This window comes from Manis pentadactyla, chromosome 11 (assembly GCF_030020395.1).
Source record: "Manis pentadactyla isolate mManPen7 chromosome 11, mManPen7.hap1, whole genome shotgun sequence".
Classification (NCBI taxonomy): Eukaryota; Metazoa; Chordata; class Mammalia; order Pholidota; family Manidae; genus Manis; species Manis pentadactyla.
The window spans coordinates 21,333,539-21,360,271 of record NC_080029.1 but is presented as its reverse complement, the minus strand read 5'-3'; the positions used below and the strand labels follow the sequence as shown (position 1 = coordinate 21,360,271).

The following is a 26,733-nucleotide window of genomic DNA, read 5'->3' as shown; positions in this document are numbered from 1 at the left end:
TACTAAATGCTGAACTGATTTAGTTTTTAATAATATGAATGTCTTTTTTGCTAATAGGAAAAAAATGGGAAAAGGTGATCATGGTATGTTATAAAAACTAATGAAATCATTCCAGTTTATACATGACTGATTATTCTTAAAAGCTGAATCTGAGTTCCCTCTCCCTATTCTTATCAAAGGAATACTATACATTTTATCATAGCCTTTATAAAAATTTATATAAGCGATACATTATACTACAAACTGAGAAAAGCACAGATTTTGTCTTACAACGTATTATAAAAACAGTTTTATTACCTTAATTTTGGTTGCTTTTAGTAAGTTATTACTAAGTGTTACCTCATAAAAACCAAAATTTATGTGTGGTCTTTTTATTAGTCACCAAAAACATATTAAGTTTATTTGAATTAAAAATGAAATCAGACTGGCAGAAACTAAGTCTGATTTGGCTGACTGGTTTGATGATGAAGAAAGGTGTTAATAACTACTTTCAATTACATGGCAGAGATCTTCCATCAACTGTATGCACTCAGCCTGCAGCTCCAGAGGGTTGACAAAACTATATTCAAGTATCTAATATATCAAAATTTACATATGGAATTAAATAAAACTAATATTAAAATATGGTAAAATGAAAAGCACGTTGACAAAAAAAAACAGTCCATCTGGGAAAATGAAATGAACAATTTTCTCTTAAGCACATTACAGGTCAACAAAGTGTCTGGAAGTGACAGAGTAAGGGGTATCATTTGAAAAGGCTTGGTGAAGTCTTCTCTGAGAAAGTGAATGATTCCAATGATCAGGGAACACATCCTAGTTTCCAATTCTTTTCCTTCAACAACAGGAGGACTTAACCAAGTTGGCACATGACATCACTAAAAATAATTTTTATGACAGATCGCTCTGATTTTTTGGCACGTGTTATGGACTAAATGTGTCCCCTCCAAATCCAGATCTTGTAATCCTACTGCCTAATGTGATGGTTTTAGGAGGTGAGGTCTCTGAGATGTGATGAGGATCAGATGAGGCCATGAGGGTAGAGCTCTCATGAATGGAATTAGCATCCTTAAAGTTTTCTAAAGAGCCCGCTGCTGTCTTTTGCTCTTTCCTCATGTTAGGACAAAGCAAGATGACAGCTCTCTCTGACCCAGGAAGCAGGTCCTTACAGGACACCAAATCTGTCAGCACTTTGATCTTCAACTTCCCAGCTTCCAGAATTGAGTGAAATAAATTTGTGGTTTAAGCCACCCAGTCTACGGTATTCTAAGACAGCATACAACTCTAAAGCAGTTTAAATAATTAAGTGACTTTGCTATAATAAAATTTTCTATTTCCATGCACTTATTTTTGTGATATATTAAAAAAAAAATAGAATGTTAAATTTAATTGATACTTAAGCTAATAAAAAAAAATGCTCCATCTCATTAAAAGATGTTTTCCATAATTACCACAAAAGTAAAAATTTACCAAAATTTGTACTATGTTGATTTGATCAATACTGTATTAACTGACCAACTATGACTAATATCTCAAGAATTTGTCAACACTTGGGAAATAAAATACAGATTTTGAATTTATATATTTGTTTCAGATAAGCATGAAAGAGAGATCAGTAAAATAAGCATTAAAAGCATTTGTATATAATTTTGTGGGAATAATGAATTGAAAATATAAGTTCAGGGAGAAAAGGAAAAGATAGCTTTCACTTAATGAATTTGCTGTAGTATTTTTCAAAAATTAAGAATAGGGTCAAATTATTTTGATATTTAGAGTAATTTAGCATTTTATTTTTTTAAAAGTTAGTGTTTAAAATAGCTAGACTTTAGACTCTTTAAAACTTTTGATGAAAATCTTTAAATGTCATATTAAAAATGCACAAGAAGATGTGCAACTTTTCAAAATTCTTCTAAGGGTACACAGGCAAAAACTTAAGGCCATAGGATCTAAGGCACGTTAGACTTTATCAGGAAGATACAAGAATCAGAAATAAGTGTATCAGCAAAAAACATCCTACTCCATCTCACACTAATTTAGAACAGAATTGGCTAAAGATGGCCAGGTAGTTTTCAAACAAAGAATTATTAATAGGAATAGCATTGCATTTCCATTTTAATGAATCTGTCTTTGGCTTAATATCCTAAATACTCAGTGTGGATATTAATATGTATGTGTGTGCTCCAAGATGAGAGAGATGCAAGGGCAGTCTTTTGAAATATTACAAAATTGTCTCATAACTTAGTACCTAAAATCTGAGCACATTCCAAAGAAAGCCTATTTTCTATAAAAATGTAGATGGTTCCCCCACATCACAATTATATCATCCAAACAGTTTTTTGAAGCCACGCTCACCTGTTTAATGCCTAGTCCTTTCTCATGCATGTATCCCAGATTAAACATAGCTTGCGCACTGTGTTGTTGCTCAGATGCTAGACGATAATGAATAAATGCGGTCTCGTAATCTACGTCAGTGCCAAATCCATAGAAATGGTAGTCTCCAAGCTTAATTCTAGCCACAGTGTAGCCTTAAAACAAAAGTTAAATGCAAAACTGCCAATAAATAGTGTGTTCAAAACAGATCAAATGGTTATTTCTCCTGTTAACATGCTTATGTAAGACAGAATTTTAATTTGTAGTACACACACTTTATAACAAATCTTTCAGCCTAACTACAAATAGAGTAAAAAATTTAAACTCAAAGTTTTGTCTTCTGAAGAAGGCTTTGTAATAGTCAGGGAGAGGTTAAACAAGGTGGGTATACTCCCTATGTCACTAATAATACTCTTCAAGTTATCATGCTTTAACCCATCACGCCATTTACATTTTAAAATAGTTCTACTGAACCATCGTTTAGGTTTAGAGAAGGGACAGGCTTGGAGAAAGAATGCTGAGAGGAGTATGTGAGAAAAAGAAATATTTGAACAAAGAAGAGTGGGAGAAGTTTAAAATCTTTTGGATTTTAGACTGATATTCTATTATGCATTCTACTGAATTCTAATTTTATATAATATACTGGCTCAAACTAAACATGAAAGAGTAAACCACAACATGACATAAATGTGCAGTACAAAGACCTTGGAATTCACAACAAATGGATGGAGCTAGAGGGTATTATGTTCAGTGAAATAAGTCAGGCAGAAAAAGACAAGTACCAAATGATTTCCCCCTCATTTGTGGAGTTTATCAACAAGGCAAAACTGAACGAACAAAATAGCAGCAGACTCACAGACTTCAAGAAGGGACTAGTGGTTACCAAACGGGAGGGGTGGGAAGAGAGGGAGAAGGGGATTGTGGGGTATCATGATTGGTGCACATGGTGTATGTGGGGTCATGGGGAAGACAGTGCAGCTCACAGACAAATAGGGACTCTGTGGCATCTTACTATACTGATGGACAGTGACTGCAATGGGGTATGGGTGGGACTCGATAATAAGGGTGAATGTAATAACCACATTGTTTTTCTTGTGAAACTTTCGTAAGAGTGTTTATCAATGATACCTTAAAAAAAAAAAAAGACCTTGGAATTCAATTTAGAAACTCTGGAACTAGAACTTTTATTTTAAGAATAAATACTAATCATGCTGCAAAAAAAAAAAGCAAATAATTAGTATCTCTGCTTAATTTTTCAAGTTGAAATACAGTTGATACACAAATTATTTCCAAGTGTGCAAGCACAGTGGTTCAAGAGTTACCCATATTACTAAATTCTCCCTCCCACTAGTACAGCTACTATCCGTCAACATAGGAAGATGTTACAGAGTCAATGACTATATTCTCCATGCTGTACTACTAGTACTACTATCCACATGACCAGTCTACATTATGATTGAGAATTTTTGTGCCCCTTTGTCTCCTTCTACCCTCCCACCCCCATGGTAACCACCAGTTACTTCTATGAATCTACTGATGTTTTGTTCATTCTGTTTTGCTTTGTATTTATATTCCACAAATAAGTGAAATCATATGGCATCTTTCTCCGCCTGGCTTATTTCACTTAGCATAATACCCTCTAGATCCATCCATGTTGTTACAAGTGGCAGGATTTTTTTTTTATGGCTGAATAATATTCCATTGTGTTTACGTACGACATCTTTAACCATTCATTTATTGATATCCTGGCTACTGTGAATAATGCAGCAGTAAACATAGGGGTTCATATATCTTTCTGAATCAGAGATTTTGTTTTCTTCAGGTAAATTCCTTGAAGTGGAATCACTGGGTCAAATGGTTATTTTAGTTTTAGTAACTTTCATACTGCCTTCTACAGTGGCTGCACCAATTTACATTCCCACCAGCAGTGTAGGAGGGCTTTCATTTCTCCACATCCTCACTAACACTTGTTAATTTTTTGTCTTTTGGATAGTGGCCATTCTAACTGCTGTGAGGTGGTATCTCATTGTGGTTTTGATTCACATTTCCCTGATGATTAGCAATGTGGAGCATCTTTGTATTTCATCTTTGGAGAAATGGCTGCACAGGTCCTCTGCCCATTTTTTAGTCAAGTTATTTGTTTTTTTGGTGTTGAGGAATATGAACTTTTTATATGTTTTGGATGTTAACAACTTATCAGATATGTCGTTTATGAATATATTCTCCCTTACTAGAGGATGCCTTTTTGTTTTACTGATGGTATCCCTTGTTGTACAGAAGCTTTTCAGTTTGATGTAGTTCCATTTGTTCATTTTTGCTTGTTTCCCTTGCTTGAGGAGATAAGTTACTCATGTTTACATTCAAGAGATTTTTGCCAATATTTTCTTCTAAGAGTTTTATGGTTTTACATTTTACATTCAGGTCTGATCCATTTTGAGTTTACTTTTGTGTATGGAATTAGGCAGTAATCCAATTTCATTCTCTTTCATGGAGCTATCCACTTTTGCCAACACCAGTTACTGAAGAGGCTTTCTTTTCCCTGTTGTATATCCATGGCTCCTCTATTGTATATTAATTGACCATATATGTGTGGGTTTATATCTGGACTCTCTATTCTGTTCCATTGATCTCTGGGTCTAGTCTTGTGCTGATACCGTATATTTTAATTACTGTTGCTTTGCAGTATAGCTTGAAGTCACGGAGCATAATCCCCTCAGCTTTGTTCTTTTTTCTCAGGATTGCTTTGGCTATTCAGGGTCTTTTGTGGTTCCCTATCAATTTTAGAACTATTCGTTCTAGTTTACTGAAAAATGTTGCTGCAGTTTTGATAGGGATTCACTGAACCTGTATCTTTGGGATGGTCATTTTAACAGTATTAATTCTTCCTATCATGAGCATGGGATAGATTTCCACTCATTTGTGTCTTCTTTAATTTCCCTCATTAATGTCATATAGTTTATAGAGTACAGGCTTTTCACTTCCCTGGTTAGGTTTATTCCTAGGTATTTTATTCTTACTGATGCAATTGTAAATTGAATTTTTTCCTGATCTCTCTTTCTACTAGTTCATTTTCAATACATAGGAATGCAACAGATTTCTGTGTATTTTGCATCCTGCAACTTTGTTGAATCCAGTTATTAGTTCTAGTATTTTTTTGGTGGAATCTTTAAGTTTTCTATGTATGTCATCTGCAAAAAGTGACAGCTTAACTTTTCCCTTACCAATTTGGAGGCCTTTTATCTCTTTGTGTTGTCTGATTGCTGTGGCTAGGACCTTCACTACTCCGTTGAATAAAAGTGGAGAGTGGACATCCTTGCCTTGTTCCTGGTCTCAGAGGAAAAGCTTTTAGCTTCTCGCTGTTCAGTATGATGTAGCTGTGGGTTTGTCATATATGGCCTTTATTATGTTGAGGTACTTGTCCTCTATACCCATTCTGTAGAGAGTTTTTATCATGAATGGATGTTGAATTTGTCAAACGCTTTTTCAGCATCTATTGAGATGATCATGTGGTTTTTATCCTTTCTGTTGATGTGGTGAATGATATTCATTTACGAATATTAAACCATCTTTGTATCCCTGGAATAAATCCCACTGGATCATGATAGATGATCATTTTGATGTATTTTTCAGTTTGGTTTACTAATCTTTTGTTGAGGATTTTTGCATCTATGTTCATCTCTGCTTAATTTTAAAGTGATAACTGACTGGATTTAATCTTACTGGAAGTTTAAAAAAACAAACCCAAAAAACAATAAAGAAAGGTTCCTAGATGAAATCTTGTCCTAGAAACCAACCACTCACCTTGAGAGGCGGCCCTGTTCCAGTGTAGCAAAGCTCTGGGGTAAGTTTCATTCTCACCTACTATGGTTGCTTCTCCTACAGGGAAAGATGAAACACAAATCAGGCTCTTAAGGAAAGGCACTAGACTTTTTAGGCTTCATTTACAAACTAGGGTGGATAAGTGGTAAATAATTTAAGCAAGAACGGACATAAAATAAATATTAAATGAACAAGTAATGTACTGAAATTAAATAGGTATTAGCATAAAACATGGAGTTCACAGGAACCCTTGCAATCAGTACACCACTACTTCCTGAAATATGTTTATCAACAGAATCAGTAATGAGCCACTTCTAGGGATCTACATACTGCTGGAAAAACAATGTTTTTGTATCTTCTGTACTTTGAAAAATGTATTCACTGAAAGCAGTTAATTTTATGGTGAATGTCAAATCTATTCATACTGTCAACTTTAACTATAAAACTAACTTTGATGACTTAGTGGTCCAAAGTAAAGTATCTTAAGCATGTATGTTAAGTTCTGTTTGCAACAATAATGAAGTCTCCTCGCGGCCTTTCTTTTTAAACAAGTTAACCTGACGTGAACCCTTGTATTCTAATCTCAAGGCAGGACTAAAATGAATCTCACTCTGGTCGAGAATGAAGGCCGCGTTGCTTTGTGCCACCTCATAGCCCTGTTCAGCCAGCAGCAGGTACAGGATCACTGCGGCATTGTAGTCACCATCTTTATAGCTGTTATAGGCAGTCATGAGCCTCTCAGACCAACGGCCTCGTTCACATACGTTCTTAAACAGCTGTGAGAATAGTAAAGAAAAAAAAATCAGTAATGAAAATATGCCAGAGAATTATTTTTGCACTTTGGCTACAAGTTGACTGTTAAGCTTGCTCTTTGAAGCTCTGGTAGTTTTATTAAAAATATATACAAATCTAGGAAAATTTATTTGAAGTTTTCACTTAGTCTTTACAACAGGTTAATGAAAATAAAAGCAAACAATTACATATCATTTACTCTGGCCAGGTACTGCTCTAGTAATTTATATATAGTATCTCACTTAATCCTCCATGAGGTTTGTGAGGGGACCACTCTATGAGGTCCTATTGGCAGCCCCATTTTACAAGTGAGGAAACTGAAGCATAGAGAGGTTTAGAAACTTTGCTAAGCATTAATCAATGTCACTCTCAAGTGCCCAATTATGAGAGCTGAGGAGGAAAAGTTCCAATTACGAGATATTGGCATTCCCCTTTGTAACATTCATTCAACACAGTTTTTTGATGCTCGCCATTGTCTCAGATATTGTCTTAGGTGCCAGAGAGACTGCAAACAACAATATTTCCCCTTATAAATGTTGATTCTTATAGAGAGAGACAAATGAAATAAATAAGTGTGATAGTAACACACAGAACCTCACAGTCTTCCCTCAGTGTATCAATGCAAGTAAGCTGAGTCTATTTCTACTCCTGAAGAAATCATGCAAAGAAAACCAGAATTAAATTGGCAGACTTTCCCAGCAGGCAAATTAATTTCCTGTATACAAGTGGGTAGAAAGTCCTTACCTCCACTGCAGTGTGACAAGATCGCATCACACCTGTGCCACTGGCATGCATCTGTGCTAGGTTATAGAAAGCCAAGATATGGCCTCCCTGAGAAGCTAGATTAAAATACTTCAAGGCTTGTTTATAATCCCTCTTGACTCCAATGCCATCTGTAAGGAAAGGCACATGAAAGGTCAGTAGTCTTAAATAAGATGTATCTGCTAGAGAAGCTTTACAGAGGAATAAAATGAAATGGAAATCAGAATTCTTGCTTAGGATAGATGTGATCCTTATTATTAAAGATTTGTATATTAACAGATTAATGTAATTTACAATGAGCAAATCACTGAATTGGAAGAACATTTAGCATTCAGAATTTAATAGCTCTCATTTCTATATCATAGTGGCATCTAATGGAAAATAGGTTAATTTAGATTCTGGTGTATTCCCCACTAATTCCAATGTTACTTACTATAATACATAGAACCAAGCTGTAGCTGCCCATCCACCCAGCCTTGTTCAGCAGCTTTCTGGAAATACTTCAGTGCCAGATCATAATTCTGTAGAAAAAGAGGTCATGAGATCACATGATGAGAAAGCTCCAAAGGCTTATAATATCCTAAGTTAGGAGATTCATTCATTAAAAAGAATTAATGAAAAAAAGTACACACTTCCAATTGTAAAATAAATAAGTAACCAGGATGTAATGTATAGCATAAGGAATATAGTCAAAATATTGTAACAACTTGGTATGGTGATAGCTGGTACCTAGAATTATCATGTATATAAATGTTGAATCACTGTGTTGTACACCTGAAACTAATGTAATACTGTGTGTCAACTACCCTTCAATAAAAAATAATTATCTAAAAAAGAATTAATGAAGCACTACATAAACTATTCTCAAATAGCCATTAAATGGACTACCTTCTAATTTTTATAATATATTGATGGTAATATACTTTAAGTCATAGGAGGATTAATATTTGACATTGTGAAGAAAAGCAAATAGTTTTTGTATATCTACTATACTTCTCAGAAAACATAAGTAACACCAGTGGAACATAAGGCCAAAATTTATGAAATAGTCATATCTTTTCTATTACCAACAAATCCTTTTTAAACCTCAATTTTTCTAATATTAAGGAAAATTATTTTCTTATTTGTTCCTTCCCTGTGTAGTTTATCAAGCACTGCATGATTATTAGATTTCAAATATACATATCCATAGACAAAATTAAAACAAAGACCACTACTGAACTGTGGTGTCTTAAAATGGCTAGAAGAAATCAAAATGAGACCACATTACTGTCTTCTGTGTGTAGGGAGTATCTATAGAATAAAATCCTAGACTTAGCTCTTAGTTTCAGGCCCAGCTTAAAAGAACATACTGCTTGAAGCGAGCATTTAAAAGAGGACAGCCATGGGAATCCAGGGACATCCAACATGAGGAGTTAGCACATCAGAACGAGAAACAATGGTCCAGGAAAACCATGAGGGCTTGAGTCATAGAATTCCACAGAAGAAAGTTCAAGGGACACAGAACCAAACAAGTGTAACTGGAGTTAGCTGACATGCAGGTTACTGGTGACTAGAATAGAAGCCTGACTGCTAAGAGCTAAACAGTGAGCAGCAGCAGTGTATATAGTTCACTCCTTGGCTTTGCAGTGAAGGGCTGCAGAGAAGCAAGGAGGGCAAACAGTAGAACTGAAAGCTTTTCTCCTCCTAAATGGGAGGGATTAACATCTTCTTAGGCTTGAGTAAGAGCACCAAAGGATATGTTTAAGTCTTAGTGAGATGGAAGAGTAGGCAGGGTAGAGAGCACAGGTGGAAGAATGAGAAATGGCTTCACACCTTCAGGAGAAGCTGCCAGAGGCAGAACCATTGTAAGGCAGCTGGTACGACAGGAATAGGGTGAGGAATGGTAGGGAACCAACCTCGGAGCTTTGGTTACAATGAAATGGCCTCCCCTAGTTAACTGGAAGCTAGTTAAAGAATATTTCCCTGCCTCACCAGCTATTAAAGTTAGAATGTTAGATAGAAAACTTACAACTTGAACTCCTCTCCCGTAGAGATAAGCCATTCCAAGCCCACTTTGTCCAACTGGGTTGCCCTGTAAACCAGAGACAATGAGTGAAAGGATTCATTAAAAAATATGCAGTAAATGACTACAAAAGAAAGAATTTACAAACATATTCAAAACACGTCTTAGCACTTTTCAATTCAAAACAAAATTTTCTCCTCATCAGGGCTAAACATAATACTGACTTTTAGAGATTTGGGGGGTTCTTAGTAATTTGCTAAAAAGGAGTACATTGTAAATTCATTTAGAATTTTTGTGACTTACTTTAGGACCATCGCTCCATGAATTTATGATATAACACATGACCAACACATTTAATCTTTTTAAAATTAAAGGTAGATCACTTTTTCTTTTTTTTGGTAGTTTTCACTGGTAATTTCCCTCCCCAGTAAAGAAGATGCCATCGGGTAGAGTTACCAGCCACATAACAATAGAATACTGGGATCAGCTGGCAATGATGCTTAAGGTTACTGGAGTTCTGTGGAGCGATGAGAATCACTGTTTTGATACCTACAGAGAAAAATCTAGAATTCACCTAGACTTGGAGAGGCAGACGCCATCTTTAAAGAAGTGTCACAGAGCTCCTTTGGGAAATACTCAACTGACATTTGGAACTACAGTAACATGTAGTTGGCAAGAGATATGTATGTACAATGGAGGCACACAGGGTCTTAATATTCATATGTAGTTTTCTCTGGGACAAAGAAAGCCTAAATTATACAGTATGGTTGCCAGTTATATATTATATATTATGGAAAGCCTAAATTATATGGTTGTCAATTATTCAAGTTTTAGGACTCAAGTTGCAATATAAATATAGTAAATTATATAATTCTTAATTTCATTACTAAAATCAGTATTTATTGATCAGAAAACTTCCCATTTAAAATGAAACAGACTTAATATTCAATGATCTAATCTCTAAAAAAATTGCTTATTAGGAAGTTTTCCAGTCAATTTATTCACATGAATCATATTTATGTAAGTGCTTTCAATCGCTTATGGCATGAGCTGATTACAATTAACCCTTCAATGTAATAGACTTATTTATTAAAATAATAGTAATATGGTACATTTCAATACACTGAGTCATGAGGTCTTACCATGTCAGCAGCTTTCTTAAAGTAGTGAAGAGCTGTCTCATTACTCTGAGGTACAATATCACTTCCCTCTGAATACATCTGGAAAACACATCCCAATTTTATTAAGAGCTATAACCTGCTCTCCAATTACATTTTTCTCCTATCTCATCTCATTCTGGTTTTTAAATCTCATGAAACCTTACAACAAAGTTTAAAGTTCCCACAGGATATCAGAATGAAGCAAAACCTTAGAAGTAAACCTTTTATATCATTATATATCCTATGTCATATCAAATTTATGATTTACCTATAAACATGAACGTATAAGATCAGTCAGTGCATAGATCACTCTCAGGAGGAGAAATCTCTAATCTTTTTGCTCACTCTATTCCAGGGCAATCAAACAGTGGATAAATCACTTGGAATCAGTAATTAAATGAGCAAAAGGAGAGCTGTTAGCACTGCTCACTTTCCTTTCTCCTATACCACTACTTTCCCCAGGACAAGATTAAGGGTAGGTCTTAAGTTCAGAAAAAGAAAAAACTAAACGGTTATTTAAAAAAGTTTCTAAGCACTGAATGAGTAGAGTATCAAACATGGCACCTGACAATAAGGCCAAGAGGAAGAAGAACAGAATGACCAGTACTGTTTTTATCCATGTACTTACCAAGGAAACAACAAAGGAAATAGAGATAGGGTTAATTAGGAACTCAGAAGAATTGAAAGGACTGGAGTGAAAAGTTCTTTAATTCTTAACAAGAACAGCTGGGGAATACAAACTTCTATACTGCAATAGTTGCAATGTCTAAATGTAAAGTTCTCAGGCCCCAATTAACTAGCTGTGGTCATGTGGCAAATACGGATTAAAATTTTCTATTTGTAAAAATCTTTGAGATATATTCTATTGGAGCCTTATGGTTACAGATGAAAATACCCACTGGTTTACACTGTGGTTACAGATGAAAATACCCATTGGTTTACACTGTGTTTGTTTTCAAAATAATGAAAGAGAAGTTTTGAGATTGTGCCATGGCATATGGAATTCAGTCATTATGTCTCTAGACTTAGAGACTCCTTGCTTGAGGAAAGAACTACACTGGGAGCTGGGTGATGAGACAATTAAAGATCTGCGGACAGATTCCAACAAACTGTAATTGCCTCTATTCAGCATGGAATGAAGCAGGCAAATATGACAAACTTAGCAAAAAACTGCACAGCATAAAAAATAAATTCTCATTATTGTGTACGATACACAAAAAGTAGGTGCTCAGACAGGGATAGCTAATTCCAACAGTGAATTAAGATACTGATGAGTACATTCTTTGTTACAGTTATCTAAGAAAATGTCTCAAAATAATACTTACCTTTAGGTATAATAAAATCCTTGCATTGGAAATTTTATTTCCAGTTTATTTTTAGTAAACTGCAGATTCTGAAAACAGTATGTGCTTACTACGCAACTACCTCTACTACATCACACATTCACAGGATGTACAGTACCTTTCCCAAGAAGGCCATAGCATGTGAATTGCCAGCATTAGCTGCTAAATTGAAGTAGTCAAATGCTCTCTGTGAGAAAGAAATTAAAAGAATTCGTTTTTACTAGAATCTGCCTTTGGCTTTTAACCGAAATGGTTACTTCAGGAACATTTAAAACATCTTGTTATACTGCAGTATCTCACCTGAAGTAAATGGTAATACGACATCTATTCGTTGCTCAAGGTCCCCATCCCACGTCCCCGTCCCTCTCATATCCAATCCATCACTAAGTCCTGTTACTTTTACCACCAAACACCTCTTGAATCCACCTATTATCCCCCACTACCACAATTCTAGTCTAAGCTACATTTTTCTCTTACCTGAACTTCTGGACTCTCTCCTCCCTAATTTCCCTGCTTTTATTCATGGGGTCATCCAAAGCAACTGTTCATTAATCTCACATACTGGTCCTTACAGCTTCTTGTAGCTTTGCAGGGAATAAATATACTGATGTGACCAGACACTGCTTATATCAGTACTACTTCCTCTGCTCTCTGTACTCTGGGTAAACCAGCCATGTTTCTTTCTGCCTCAGGACTATAAACATACTATTCTTTTTGCCTTACAATAACCTTCTTTCAGGCTCAATTTACATTTCATCCATTTCTCCCTAGAGACAACTGCCATCTCTCACTCATTAACTTGTTAATGGACTCTTTAATTCTCCTTTGTAACAATCACAATTTATTACATACTTGTTGGTATGATCATTTAAAAAATACTGAATTAAGCTTAAAGCACTGTTAAGGACAAGGACCACAGCTATTGTATCTAGCATTGCATCCTGAATGCCTAACAGTGAATAGGCACAAAATAGTAGGTATATTAAAATACTTCTTGAATTAATGTAATTACATAATTGGGAACTCCTTTTCTTCCTTCTGTGAAGCTGGTGAAATAATTTATCACTGTGTAGTTGCTCTGTAGGTAGGCAGCATAAGCCAGCAAGAATATTCCCAAACTTACTGTATAAAAGTTATGTAGCAAACTTTTACCCAGAACTTTGTTCTCTCACCTGACATTTTAATTAACCAGTTCATCTGATGCTTCACTGGCCTAACATATACGTTAATGACCTAAAGACAATGAAAGTTGTCAAAATGCTGTGTGAATAAAAAAGCATAGGTACTTGATAAGGTTTTAGTAATAAGTGTATTTTGTTACAATCTAATTCTTCAAGTTGGTGGGATATAGTATATGAAATAACCTTAATTAGAATATTTAACTGGTATGGTAGGAAAACAGACTTTTATTGGTCTGGCAAACATTTATTGGGAACTTACTATGCATCAGGTACTGTCAGGTGCTGGAAATAAAGTGGCAAATAAAGCAGATACAGTCCACACTCTTTTGGACCTTATGTTCTAGCAGAGGAAACAACTTGATTACTAATTTGCAATGGACACAGGCCATGAGGATTAGAGATCTTCAAAAATTATAACTGTGGTACAAAACCTATTTCTGGTTTGGGGTGAGGAGTCCATGGAGATACATTAGGGAAAGAGATACTGGACTTGCATTCTGGGGAGTGAGTAGGAATCAGCTATGTGAAGAAAGGGGGTGGGGTAATATCCACTGGATAGAGGGACTAGCAGTCCAGAATTCCTGAGACAGGGGAGTTCTTGATATTTTCAAACATGTGAGAAAAGGTCTGTGTGTCTGTGACTCAGACAGCAAGGGACTGGTGAGGTAGAGAGTCTGTAAAAGGCCTTGGAGGTTGTGTTAAAGGTTTTTGTCTTTAAGCTACTGGAAGTCATGGACTGCTCAAGAGTTTTAAGAGAACCACATGATCAGATGTGTGGTGTACAAAGATAGGCTGTTGCTTAGGGAATGCAAGCAGTAGATGATTCCCACAAGTGATACAGTGTACTGACGGGAAGAGTGGAAGAGGGGAGTGATAATTAGGACACAGAGCAGACTGGATATAGATCTATTACAGTTGCATGCTCCTAATTTCTCACAAACTTAACAATGAGTTTTCCTCAGTTCTATGAAGTACTTTCTAATAGAAGTTTAAAGACAGACTTCTATCACATAAAAAATCAAGACACTGAATGTGTATTTCTAGCAGTACTGAGAACAAGGGTTTAGAATTAATAAAACCTTTCCCACCACTATGAGGTATAACCACATTTTTATTCTTCAGCTTCCTGAGCAGTTAGGTAGAACTTGGAAGTTCATTTATGAAGACTGTCTAAATAACACAAACCTGCTACTGTCACTGACTTAGCAAGAAATGCATCTGGAGCACCACTTCTTTCTGCAACCTGAAACGCAGAACCCTAGGAGCAGGAAAATTACCTGATGGTTTTGTTCTACTCCACGCCCTCCATGCAGATGCAGCTGTCCCAGACCAACCTGAAAATTAACAAAAATTAGACAAAAGTAAATGATAGCATCTGGTGTATAAATCAGAACAAGAAATCAATTGATCATAAAGAAGGTTTCTGCTTATAACTCAAAAAAATCAGATTTAGTCTTAACTCCTAAAGATACTACTATTCTACTTTAACTTACATTTTTTAGAAACTAAAGTATCTGCTTTTAATTACAAGATACCTTTCTGAAATGGAGGTGAAATAAAGTAATTTTTAGACAGACTAAAACTGAATTTGTCACTGATGAACGTACTCTAAAGGAAATACTAATACATGTTCTTCAGGAAGAAGAAAAACTATCCTGGGGAGATGCAGTAAGAAATAAAGAGCAACGGAAAGGTAAATTTGTGAGTAAATATAAATTACATGGACTACTTAGAAGAATAATACCTTGTGGGGTTCAAAAATATGTAGAATTAAAACATAGGTGGAGTACGCTAAGTTACACATTGTCTAGGAAATGGTAAAAGTGCTCATTCACACTAGGCTCAGATAAAAGAGTAGTAAAAGAATTTCTAACCACTATCCTGGTAGAGAGGAAGAGATAGAGTAGTAAAAAAACACTCAAACCAAAAGAGGGCAGGAAAGGAGAGAAAAGGGAATATGGGAAAGCACAATAAAAGAAATCAAGTAAGGCATAAAATGTAAACCCAAATATATCAATAATACTCCATTTAAAAGACTGTCAAAAAACACCAAAGACCCCGAATAGCCAAAGCAATCCTGAGAAAGAAGAATAAAGTAGGGGGGATCTCACTCCCCAACTTCAAGCTCCACTATAAAGCCATAGTAATCAAGACAATTTAGCACTGGCACAAGAACAGAGCCACAGACCAATGGAACAGACTAGAGAATCCAGACATTAATCCAGACATATATGGTCAATTAATATTTGATAAAGGAGCCATGGACATACAATGGTGAAATGACAGTCTCTTCAACAGATGGAGCTGGCAAAACTGGACAGCTACATGTAGGAGAATGAAACTGGACCATTGTCTAACCCCATATACAAAAGTAAACTCAAAATGGATCAAAGACCTGAATGTAAGTCATGAAACCATTAAACTCTTGGAAGAAAACATAGGCAAAAACCTCTTAGACATAAACATGAGTGACCTCTTCTTGAACATATCTCCCTGGGCAAGGAAAACAACAGCAGAAATGAACAAGTGGGACTATATTAAGCTGAAAAGCTTCTGTATAGCAGAAGACACCATCAATAGAACAAAAAGGAACCCTACAGTATGGGAGAATATATTTGAAAATGACAGATCCAATAAAGGCTTGACGTCCAGAATATATAAAGAGCTCACACGCCTCAACAAACAAAAAACAAATAACCCAATTAAAAAATGGGCAGAGGAACTGAACAGACAGTTCTCCAAAAGAGAAATACAGATGGCCAACAGACACATGAAAAGATGCTCCACATCGCTAATTATCAGAGAAATGCAAATTAAAACTACAATGAGGTATCACCTCACACCAGTAAGGATGGCTGCCATCCAAAAGACAAACAACAATAAATGTTGGCGAGGCTGTGGAGAAAGGGGAACCCTCCTACACTGCTGGTGGGAATGTAAATTAGTTCAACCATTGTGGAAAGCAGTATGGAGGTACATCAAAATGCTCAAAACAGACTTACCATTTGACCCAGGAATTGCACTCCTAGGAATTTACCCTAAGAATGCAGCAATCAAGTATGAGAAAGATCAGTGCACCCCTATGTTTATTGCAGCACTATTTACAATAGCCAAGAATTGGAAGCAACCTAAATGTCCATCGATAGATGAATGGATAAAGAAGATGTGGTACATGTACACAATGGAATACTACTCAGCCATAAGAAAAGGGCAAATCCTACCATTTGCAGCAACATGGATGGAGCTGGAGGGTATTATGCTCAGTGAAACAAGCCAAGCAGAGAAAGAGAAATACCAAATGATTTCACTCATCTGTGGAATATAAGAACAAAGGAAAAACTGAAGGAACGAAACAGCAGCAGAACCACAGAACTCAAGAATGGACTAACAGGTACCAAAGGGAAAGGGACTGGGGAGGATGGGTGGGTACGGAGGGATAAGGAGCAGGGAAGAAGAAGGGGGCTTTTAAGATTAGCATACATGGGGGGGTGGGAGAAAGGGGAGGGCTGTACAACACAGAGAAGGCAAGTAGTGATTCTATAACATTTTGCTATGCTGATGGACAGTGACTGTAAAGGGGTTTATAGGGGGGACCTGGTATAGGGGAGAGCCTAGTAAACATAATATTCGTCATGTAAGTGTAGATTAATGATACCAAAAAAAAAAAAAAAAAGGCAGTTCCTGCGTGGTGACCTCCAATGAGTTCTACACAAGGGTGTAAAGGGCATATAAAAGTGTAGGCAAAGGGCCTGTTTGTGTTTATACAGAGGATCAAAGCCTAATTTGGCTACCCCGAAAATCAACTAAGATACAATATGAAAAAGAACTTCCAACATCAGCACTCTCTGGAAGACTCATGCCAGAAGACGATCATCAAAAAACCCCAACAAAGATCCATGCACTGCTACAGGTGTAGATGCACTCATCCCACCAGTTCCTGGACTTGTCATGGGAATGAAGAAGATATCTAAGCTGGCCTGTGTATACAGTAAAACAACAAATTTGACTGGATCTATACTGTTGGAACTCAACCAAGAATTAGGAGAAGTGCAAATTGTAGCGCTCCAAAATCTTACAACTACAGACTATTTAATGTTAAAAGAACATATGGGATGTGAACAGTCCCCAGGAATGGGTTGTTTTAATTTGTCTGATTTCTCTCAGACTGTTCAAGTTCAGTTGGACAATATCCACCATATCATAGATAAGTTTTCACAAATGCCTAAGGTGCCTAACTGGTTTTCTTGGTTTCACTGGAGATGGATGGTAATTACAGGTATGCTTTGGTTATGTAACTATACTCCTATTATGTTAATGTGTGTGCGCAATTTAATTAGTAGTTTAAAACCTATACATGCTGAAGTTACTCTACAAGAAGATATGTCAAAGAAATAATCAATCTTCCCATGTTTTCTTCCGCCTGCTACTTCTATAGCTTTTCTTCTTCCTTCCTAATTACAACCCTGAAATAGAATTCGTGCCTCATATCAAATTAACCGAGTATCATAATTCTTCCAAGTGATAAAGATACCTCAAGACAAATGCTGGGCATAGAAGCCACAGGGCATAAATATGCAAAGAAGTAAAAAGCTAACCTTTTCAAACAATAAGGCTTCTCTCTCACTTACCAACTTTACATTTCCCTGTATGGCCCTGGAAGATGACTGGTTAGCCAGAGACGGGTAAGATTCCTCAAGGGAGGAACAACCTAAGACAGGCACAGTTGCAGGGGGGCCATCAGGTGAGAAATTGGGGATCAACAGAGGTGAGGCTTAGAACCTCACCCCCCGTTCTGAGAGAAATCTTCTGCATACGTGGATGTTTTATTGCCCTTGTCTAGCTTGGATTAACACATAATCTACAGACACACACCTGATCATCTACATTTGCTCTCTTACAACACTAAACTATGTTTTCTACCTTTATCTTGTACCTACCTACCACTTCAGCATTTTATTAAAAATAATAATAATAAAGAGAGAAACGTGGTATCCACATATAAATCAAGTATAAAAATCAAATGAGTATTCATATTTGAACTGACTGTTTATAGTTTATAATGCATGAGCAAAAACGAAAGTTTCTGTGATGACTGCCCTTGTACTGTTCACCATGTAACTTATTCACTATGTAAGCATTTGTTCTCCATGTAAGAACTTGTTCGTTATGCTTCAGAAGATTGGAGACTGACGAAAATTAGGCTTGGGGTGGATTAATGATTGTGCATTGAGCACTGACTCCCCTATACAGAATTTTATTGTTGTTAACAACCATTTGATCAATAAATATGAGAGATGCCCTCAAAAAAAAAAAAAAAAGTACACACTTCCAATTTTAAAATAAATAAGTAACCGGGATGTAATGTATAGTATAAGGAATATAGTCAAAATATTGTAACAACTTGGTATGGTGATAGCTGTTACCTAGAATTACCATGTATATAAATGTTGAATCACTGTGTTGTACACCTAAAACTAATGTAATACTGTGTGTCAACTACCCTTCAATAAAAAATACTTATCTACAAAGAAAAAAAAATAAAAAAATAAAAGACTGTCAGAATGCATAATAAACACAACTTATGATGCTTACAAGGAACATACCTTAAACATAAGAAAGTTGAACATACAAATGGGGAAGATATTTCACATAAATACTACCCAAAAGAAAGCAGCACGGCTATGCTAATACCAGGAAAAGTATAATTTAAAGCAAAAAAAACATTTTTAGAGATAAAAGAGGACATTTCATGATATAGAAGTTAGTTCAACAGAAAGCTGAATGTTAAATCTGTATGCATTCATGTGCATGGCCTAAAATATATAAATGAAAACTGACAGAACTAAAAGGAGAAAGAGAGAAATCATACTCAGAGTGGAAGAGTTAAACAGTATTGTCTCACCAATGGATAGAAAAAGCAGACAAATGCAGTGAGGATTCAGAAGATTTGAACAATAGGATTAAGAAAAATCACTCAATTGAGGCATATAGAACACTACACTCAACACAGTAGAATTCATATTCTCTTAGTATGCAGAATATTTGCCCAAACTGACCATGAGATGGGTCATTAGCAATTATCAAGAAATTGCAAACAAGTGAAATCATACAAAGCATATTCTGACCAGAGCGGATAAAGCTAGAAATCAACAAAAAGAAAGGTAGTAGCAAATCCCCATGTATGTGGAAGCTAAACAATTCACCAAATTACACATGGGTCAAAAGAAATCAACAATGAAAATCAGAGCTTAATGCAAAAATGTGGCAGTCGGGGATTAAATATGGTGGTGTGAGAGGAGAGACAGAGGCTTCCTCCTAAAACTGGATACAATTAGAAAATATAGATGGCACAACTAATCCTGAGAGAGCAACAGGAAAGAGGACGGCGTCAGACTGCACACACCTGGAGAAAAGAGCAGACTTCACTGAACGGGGTAACGTACCAGAGCTGTGGCTCCGCGGGACCTGAGCCCCTCCCTGACCCCAGCTCACTGGTGCGAGGAAGAGAAACGGAGCAGGGAGGGAGTGGAAGGCTTGGGACTGCTGAATACTTAGCTCCGGAGTTCTGCGCTGGGAGCACAAACCTACATTTCATGGTGCTTTCATGAGACTCGCATGACTACCGGGCTGTAAAGTTAATGCAGGCAGAGTTCCTGGGGGAGACTAGGACTCCAGCTGCTTGTGGAAAGCAGGGATACATATCCGGCTGCTCTGGGACAAAAACTTATACCTGTGTGACTGGCCTACTGGCTCAGGCAGTGGAGACAGGCACAGCAGCTGGGAGGCAGGGAACAGCTCTTTCCTTTCCCTAGGCACCAGTACCGCTCCCCTGCGACCTCCGACATTGCTTCAGGGGCTGAGCAGCTCCAGAGTAGAGCTTCTGGACACTAGAGGGCACCATATACAAACATGAAATGCCAAAGGAAACTTGTCCAGAGTAAAATTATTAATACAACTCCCGAAAAAGATTTAAATGATATGGACCTTGTGACTCTTCCTGAAAGGGAGTTCAAAATAAAAATCATCAACATTCTAATTGAGGTATAGAAAGACATCCAAGAACTCAGGAATGAATTCACATTGGAGACCCAATCATTGAAGAGCACGATGGAGGGTATTAAAAGCAGGTTGGATATGGTGGAGACAATAAATGAAATAGAAACTAGAGAAGAGGAATACAAAGAAGCCGAGGTACAGAGAGAAAAAAGGATCTCTAAGAAGAAAGAATATTGAGAGAACTGTGTGACCAAGCCAAGCGAAACAATATTCGCATTATAGGGATACCAGAAGAAGAAGAGAGAGAGAAAGGGATAGAAAGTGTCTTTGAGGAGGCAGTTGCTGAAAACTTCCTCAATCTGGGGAAGGAGATAGTCTCTCAGGCCATGGAGATCCACAGATCTCCCAACACAAGGGACCCAAGGAAGACAACACCAAGACACATAGTAATTAAATTGGGAAAGATCAAGGATAAGGACAGACTGTTAAAAGCAGCCAGAGGCAGAAATAAGATCACATACAAAGGAAATCCCATCAGACTAACAACAGACTTCTCAGCAGAAACCTTACAGGCCAGAAGAGAGTGGCATGATGTATTTAATGCCATGAAGCAGAAGGGCCTGAAACCAAGATTACTTTATCTGCCAAGATGATCATTTAAATTTGAAGGAGGGATTAAACAATTTCCAGATAAGCAAAAGCTGAGAGAGTTTACCTCCCACAAACCATCTCTGCAGTCTATTTTGGAGGCACTGCTATAGAAGGAAGTGTTCCTAGGGTTGGATAGCTGTCTGTCACCAGAGGTAGTAAAACCATGGTAGGGAGGGTGGAGCAGCTGATTGCGAGGCAAATGCAAAATTAAATTGACTATCCCCAAAGTCAATCAAGGGATAGACAAAAAGTACAGAATTTGATACCTAATATATAAAGAATGAAGGAGGAAGAAAAAGGAGGAGAAATAGAAAAGAACCTTTAGATTGGGTTTGTAACAGCATACTAAGTGAGTTAAGACTCTTAGATAGTAAGGAAAGTAACCTGGAACCTTTGGTAACCATGCATCTAAAGCCTGCAATGGCAATAAGTACATACCTATCGATAATCACCCTAAATGTAAATGGACTGAATGCACCAATCAAAAGACATAGTCATTGAATGGATAAAAAAACAAGACCCATCTATATGCTGCATACAGGAGACTCAACTCAAACCCAAAGACATGCACAGACTAAAAGTCAAGGGATGGAAAAAGATATTTCATGCAAACAATAGGGAGAAAAAAGCAGGTGTTGCAGTCCCAGTATCAGTCAAAATAGACTTCAAAACAAAGAAAGTAACAAGAGATAAAGAAGGACATTACATAATGATAAAGGGCTCAGTCCAACAAGAGGATATAACCATTATAAATATATATGCACCCAACACAGGAGCACCAGCATATGTGAAACAAATACTAACAGAACTAAAGGAGGAAATAGAACGCAATACATTCATTTTAGGAGACTTCAACACACCATTCACTCCAAAGGACAGATCCACCAGACAGAAAATAAGTAAGGACACAGAGGCACTGAACAACACACTAGAACAGATGGACCTAAAACACATCTATAGAACTCCACACCCAAAAGCAACAGGATACACATTCTTCTCAAGTGCACATGGAACATTCTCCAGAATAGACCATATACTCGGCCACAAAAAGAGCCTCAGTAAATTCAAAAAGTTTGAAATTCTACCAACCAACTTTTCAGTCCACAAAGGCATAAAACTAGAAATAAACTGTACAAAAAAAGCAGAGGCTCACAAACACATGGAGGCTTAACAACACGCTCCTAAATAATCAATGGCTCAATGACCAAATCAAAATGGAGATCCAGCAATATATGGAAACAAATGACAACAACAACACTAAGCCCCAACTTCTGTGGGACACAGCAAAAGCAGTCTTAAGAGGAAAGTTTATAGCAATCCAAGCATATTTAAAAAAGGAAGAACAAGCCCAAATGAATGGTCTAACGTCACAATTATCAAAATTGGAAAAAGAAGAACAAATGAGGCCTAAAGACAGCAGAAGGAGGGACATATTAAGGATCAGAAAAGAAATAAACAAAATTGAGACAAATAAAACAATAGAAAAAAATCAATGAAACCAAGAGCTGGTTCTTTGAGAAAATAAACAAAATAGATAAGCCTCTAGACAGACTTATTGAGAGAAAAAGAGAATCAACACACATCAACAGAATCAGAAACGAGAAAGGAAACATCACGACGGACCCAACAGAAATATAAAGAATTATTAGAGACTACTATGAAAACCTATATGCTAACAAGCTGGAAAACCTAGAAGAAATGGACAACTTCCTAGAAAAATACAACTTTCCAAGACTGACCAAGGAAGAAACACAAAATCTAAATAAACCAATTACCAGCAAAGAAATTGAAGTGGTAAGCAAAAAACTACCCAAGAAAAAAACCCCTGGGCCAGATGGATTTACCTCGGAATTTTATCAGACATACAGAGAAGATATAATACCCATTCTCCTTAAAGTTTTCCAGAAATAGAAGAGGAGGGAATACTCCCAAACTCATTCTATGAAGCCAACATCACCCTAATACCAAAACCAGGCAAAGACCCCACCAAAAAAGAAAATTACAGACCAATATCCCTGATGAATGTAGATGCAAAAATACTCAACAAAATATTAGCAAACCGAATTCAAAAATACATCAAAAGGATCATACACCATGACCAAGTGGGACTCATCCCAGGGATGCAAGGATGGTACAACATTCGAAAATCCATCAACATCATCCACCACATAAACAAAAAGGACAAAAACCATATGATCATCTCCATAGATGCTCAAAAAGCATTTGACAAAATTCACCATCCATTCATGATAAAAACTCTCAACAAAATGGGTATAGAAGGCAGGTACCTCAACATAAAAAGGCCATATATGATAAACCCACAGCTAACATCATACTGAACAGCGAGAAGCTGAAAGCTTTTCCTCTGAGATCGGGAACTAGACAGGGATGCCCACTCTCCCCACTGTTACTCAACATAGTACTGGAGGTCCTAGCCACAGCAATTAAACAACACAAAGAAATACAAGGCATCCAGATTGGTAAAGAAGTAGTCAAGCTGTCACTATCTGCAGATGTCATGATATTGTACATAAAAAACCCTAAAGACTCCACTCCAAAACTACTAGAACTGACATCAGAATACAGCAAAGTTGCAGGATACAAAATTAACACACAGAAATCTGTGGCTTTCCTATACACTAACAATGAACTAATAGAAAGAGAAATCAGGAAAACAATTCCATTCACAATTGCATCAAAAAGAATAAAACACTTAGGAATAAACCTTACCAAGGAAGTGAAAGACCTATACCCTGAAAACTATAAGATACTTTAAGGAGAAATTAAAGAGGACACTAACAAATGGAAACTCATCCCATGCTCTTGGCTAGGAAGAATTAATATCATCAAAATGGCCATCCTGCCCAAAGCAATATACAGATTTGATGCAATCCCTATCAAATTACCAACAACATTCTTCAACGAACTAGAACAAGTAGTTCAAAAATTCATATGGAAACACCAAAGACCCCGAATAGCCAAAGCAATCCTGAAAAGGAAGAATAAAGTGGGGGAGATCTTGCTCCCCAACTCTAAGCTTTACTACAAAGCCACAGTAATCAAGACAATTTGGTACTGGCACAAGAACAGAGCCACAGACCAGTGGAACAGAAGAGAGACCCCAGACATTAACCCAAACATATATGGTCAATTAATATATGATAAAGGAGCCATGGACATACAATGGGGAAATGACAGTCTCTTCAACAGATGGAGCTGGCAAAACTGGACAGCTACATGTAAGGAATGAAACTGGATGACTGTCCAACCCCATACACAAAAGTAAACTCGAAATGGATCAAAGACCTGAATGTAAGTCATGAAACCATAAACTCTTAGGAAAAAACATAGGCAAAAATCTCTTGGACATAAACATGAGCGACTTCTTCATGAACATATCTCCCCGGGCAAGGGAAAAAAAGCAAAAATGAACAAGTGGGACTATATCAAGCTGAAAAGCTTCTGTACAGCAAAGGACACCATCAATAGAACAAAAAGGTACCCTACAGTATGGGAGAATATATTCATAAATGACAGGTCCGATAAAGGCTTGACATCCAAAATATATAAAGAGCTCACGCACCTCAACAAACAAAAAGCAAATAATCCAATTAAAAAATGGGCAGAGTAGCTGAACAGACAGTTCTCCAAAGAAGAAATTCAGAAGGTCAACAGATACATGAAAAGATGCTCCACATCGCTTGTCTTCAGAGAAATGCAAATTAAAACCACAATGAGATATCACCTCACACCAGTAAGGATCACCACCATCCAAAAAAAACAAATGTTGGTGAGGTTGTGGAGAAAGGGGAACCCTCCTACACTGCTGGTGGGAATGCAAATTAGTTCAACCATTGTGGAAAGCAGTATGGAGGTTCCTCAGAGAGCTCAAAATAGAAATACCATTTGACCCAGGAATTCCACTTCTAGGAATTTACCCTAAGAATGCAGCAGCCCGGTTTGAAAAAGACAGATGCACCCCTATGTTTATCGCTGCACTATTTACAATAGCCAAGAAATGGAAGCAACCTAAGTGTCCATCAATAGATGAATGGATTAAGAAGATGTGGTACATATACACAATGGAGTAGTAGTCAGCCATAAGAGGAAAACATATCCTACCATTTGCAACAACATGGATGGAGCTAGAGGGTATTATGCTCAGTGAAACAAGCCAGGCGGAGAAGGACAAGTACCAAATGATTTCACTCATCTGTGGAGTATAAGAACAAAGAAAAACTGAAGGAACAAAATAGCAGCTGAATCACAGAACCCAAGAATGGACTAACGGTTACCAAAGGGAAAGGGACTGGGCAGGAGGGGTGGGAAGGGAGAGATAAGTTGGTGGGGGGGAAGAAAGGGTGCCTTACGATTAGCATGTATAATGTGGGGAGGGCATAGGGTGGGATGTGCAACACAGAGAAGAAAAGTAGTGAGTCTACAGCATCTCACTACGCTGATGGACAGTGCCTGTAATGGGGTTTGTAGGGGGGACTTGGTGAAGGGGGGAGTCTAGTGACCATAGTGTTCTTCATGTAATTGTAGATTAATGATAATAAAATGAATTTTAAAAAATGTGGCAGTGGAGGAACATATTCTATCAGGTATCAAGATCTATAAAGCTATGAAAACTTAAGACATTGCTGGCACATGACATGTTGTAGAATATTCAGAGCATAATTTCAATAGCCCAAATCTGGGAAGACTAAAAGGGATAAATAAATTGTGTGATTTTTATACAATGAAATATCACATAGCAAGGCAAAGAAATGAATTACAGCTACATGGAAACACATGGATTAATTTCACAAAAATAATATTGAGCAAAAAGAAGTTGATACCCAAAAAGTGCTATATGATTTTTTCACACAAGATCAAAAAAAGACATCAAACCAATCTGTAGTGTTATAAGTCAGCTTGGTGGGTTACCTATGGGGAGGAAGGAGGGCTTTGTGATGAAGAGTTCCAAAGAAGGAGGTCCTGGGGGGCTAGCCATGGTACACAGAGGCTCACTGGGCGACAAGTCACTGAGCTGTGCACTTCAGATTTGCGTACTTTTCTGTATTCGTGTCATAATTCAGTACATCAAAAAAAGAAAGAAAATGTATACTATACCACACATGCATTGTTTTGAGTTTTCCACTTAATACACTGAAATCGGCTTTCCACATTAAGCAGTATTCCACATAATTTTTAATGGTTATACAGAATTCCATTATACTGGAATGTCATATTTGAGCTAAATAATTCCCTACTGTTGGGCAATTAGGTTGTTTCAAATTTTAATTTTAGATTGTTTTAATTTAATTTGAATTTTAAGTGTAAAAGAAAGATGCCAATCAGGCAACATAACTTTATTATTATTTTCAGGGGCTATGATTTTCCTCTATCTTTCACTGCAGGTTTTTTTTTCCTTAACATAAGACTCCTGTTAGTCTTAAAATTAATTGTTTTTAAGAAGTAACTAGTGCTCATCTCTATATTTATATCAGATTTATATTAAATATTTAAGTATTTATATTTAAATCAGAATTGGAAACTTAATAGAAAAAAAGACTTGTTAAAGTTCTTCTTTTTACTTTATTATCAAAATAACGCATGAAACAACAAATTATACATGGTATTTGATGGATATTTCAAAATCTATATAAAACATT

At 36.7% G+C, this 26,733-nt stretch overlaps 1 protein-coding gene across 1 annotated transcript in view; it reads right to left on the bottom strand.

The window, feature by feature from the left end:
- Positions 1–26,733, bottom strand: part of SEL1L (SEL1L adaptor subunit of ERAD E3 ubiquitin ligase) — a 61,709-nt gene that overhangs the window by 6,676 nt on the left and 28,300 nt on the right. The window contains exons 11-19 of the mRNA XM_036882026.2: positions 14,707–14,763; positions 12,367–12,435; positions 10,888–10,965; positions 9,752–9,814; positions 8,174–8,261; positions 7,723–7,871; positions 6,797–6,962; positions 6,169–6,243; positions 2,350–2,522 (exon numbers count right to left, since the gene is read on the bottom strand). Of these exons, the coding sequence (XP_036737921.1) occupies positions 2,350–2,522; positions 6,169–6,243; positions 6,797–6,962; positions 7,723–7,871; positions 8,174–8,261; positions 9,752–9,814; positions 10,888–10,965; positions 12,367–12,435; positions 14,707–14,763 (918 nt within the window). The remainder of the gene's footprint in view (positions 1–2,349; positions 2,523–6,168; positions 6,244–6,796; positions 6,963–7,722; positions 7,872–8,173; positions 8,262–9,751; positions 9,815–10,887; positions 10,966–12,366; positions 12,436–14,706; positions 14,764–26,733) is intronic.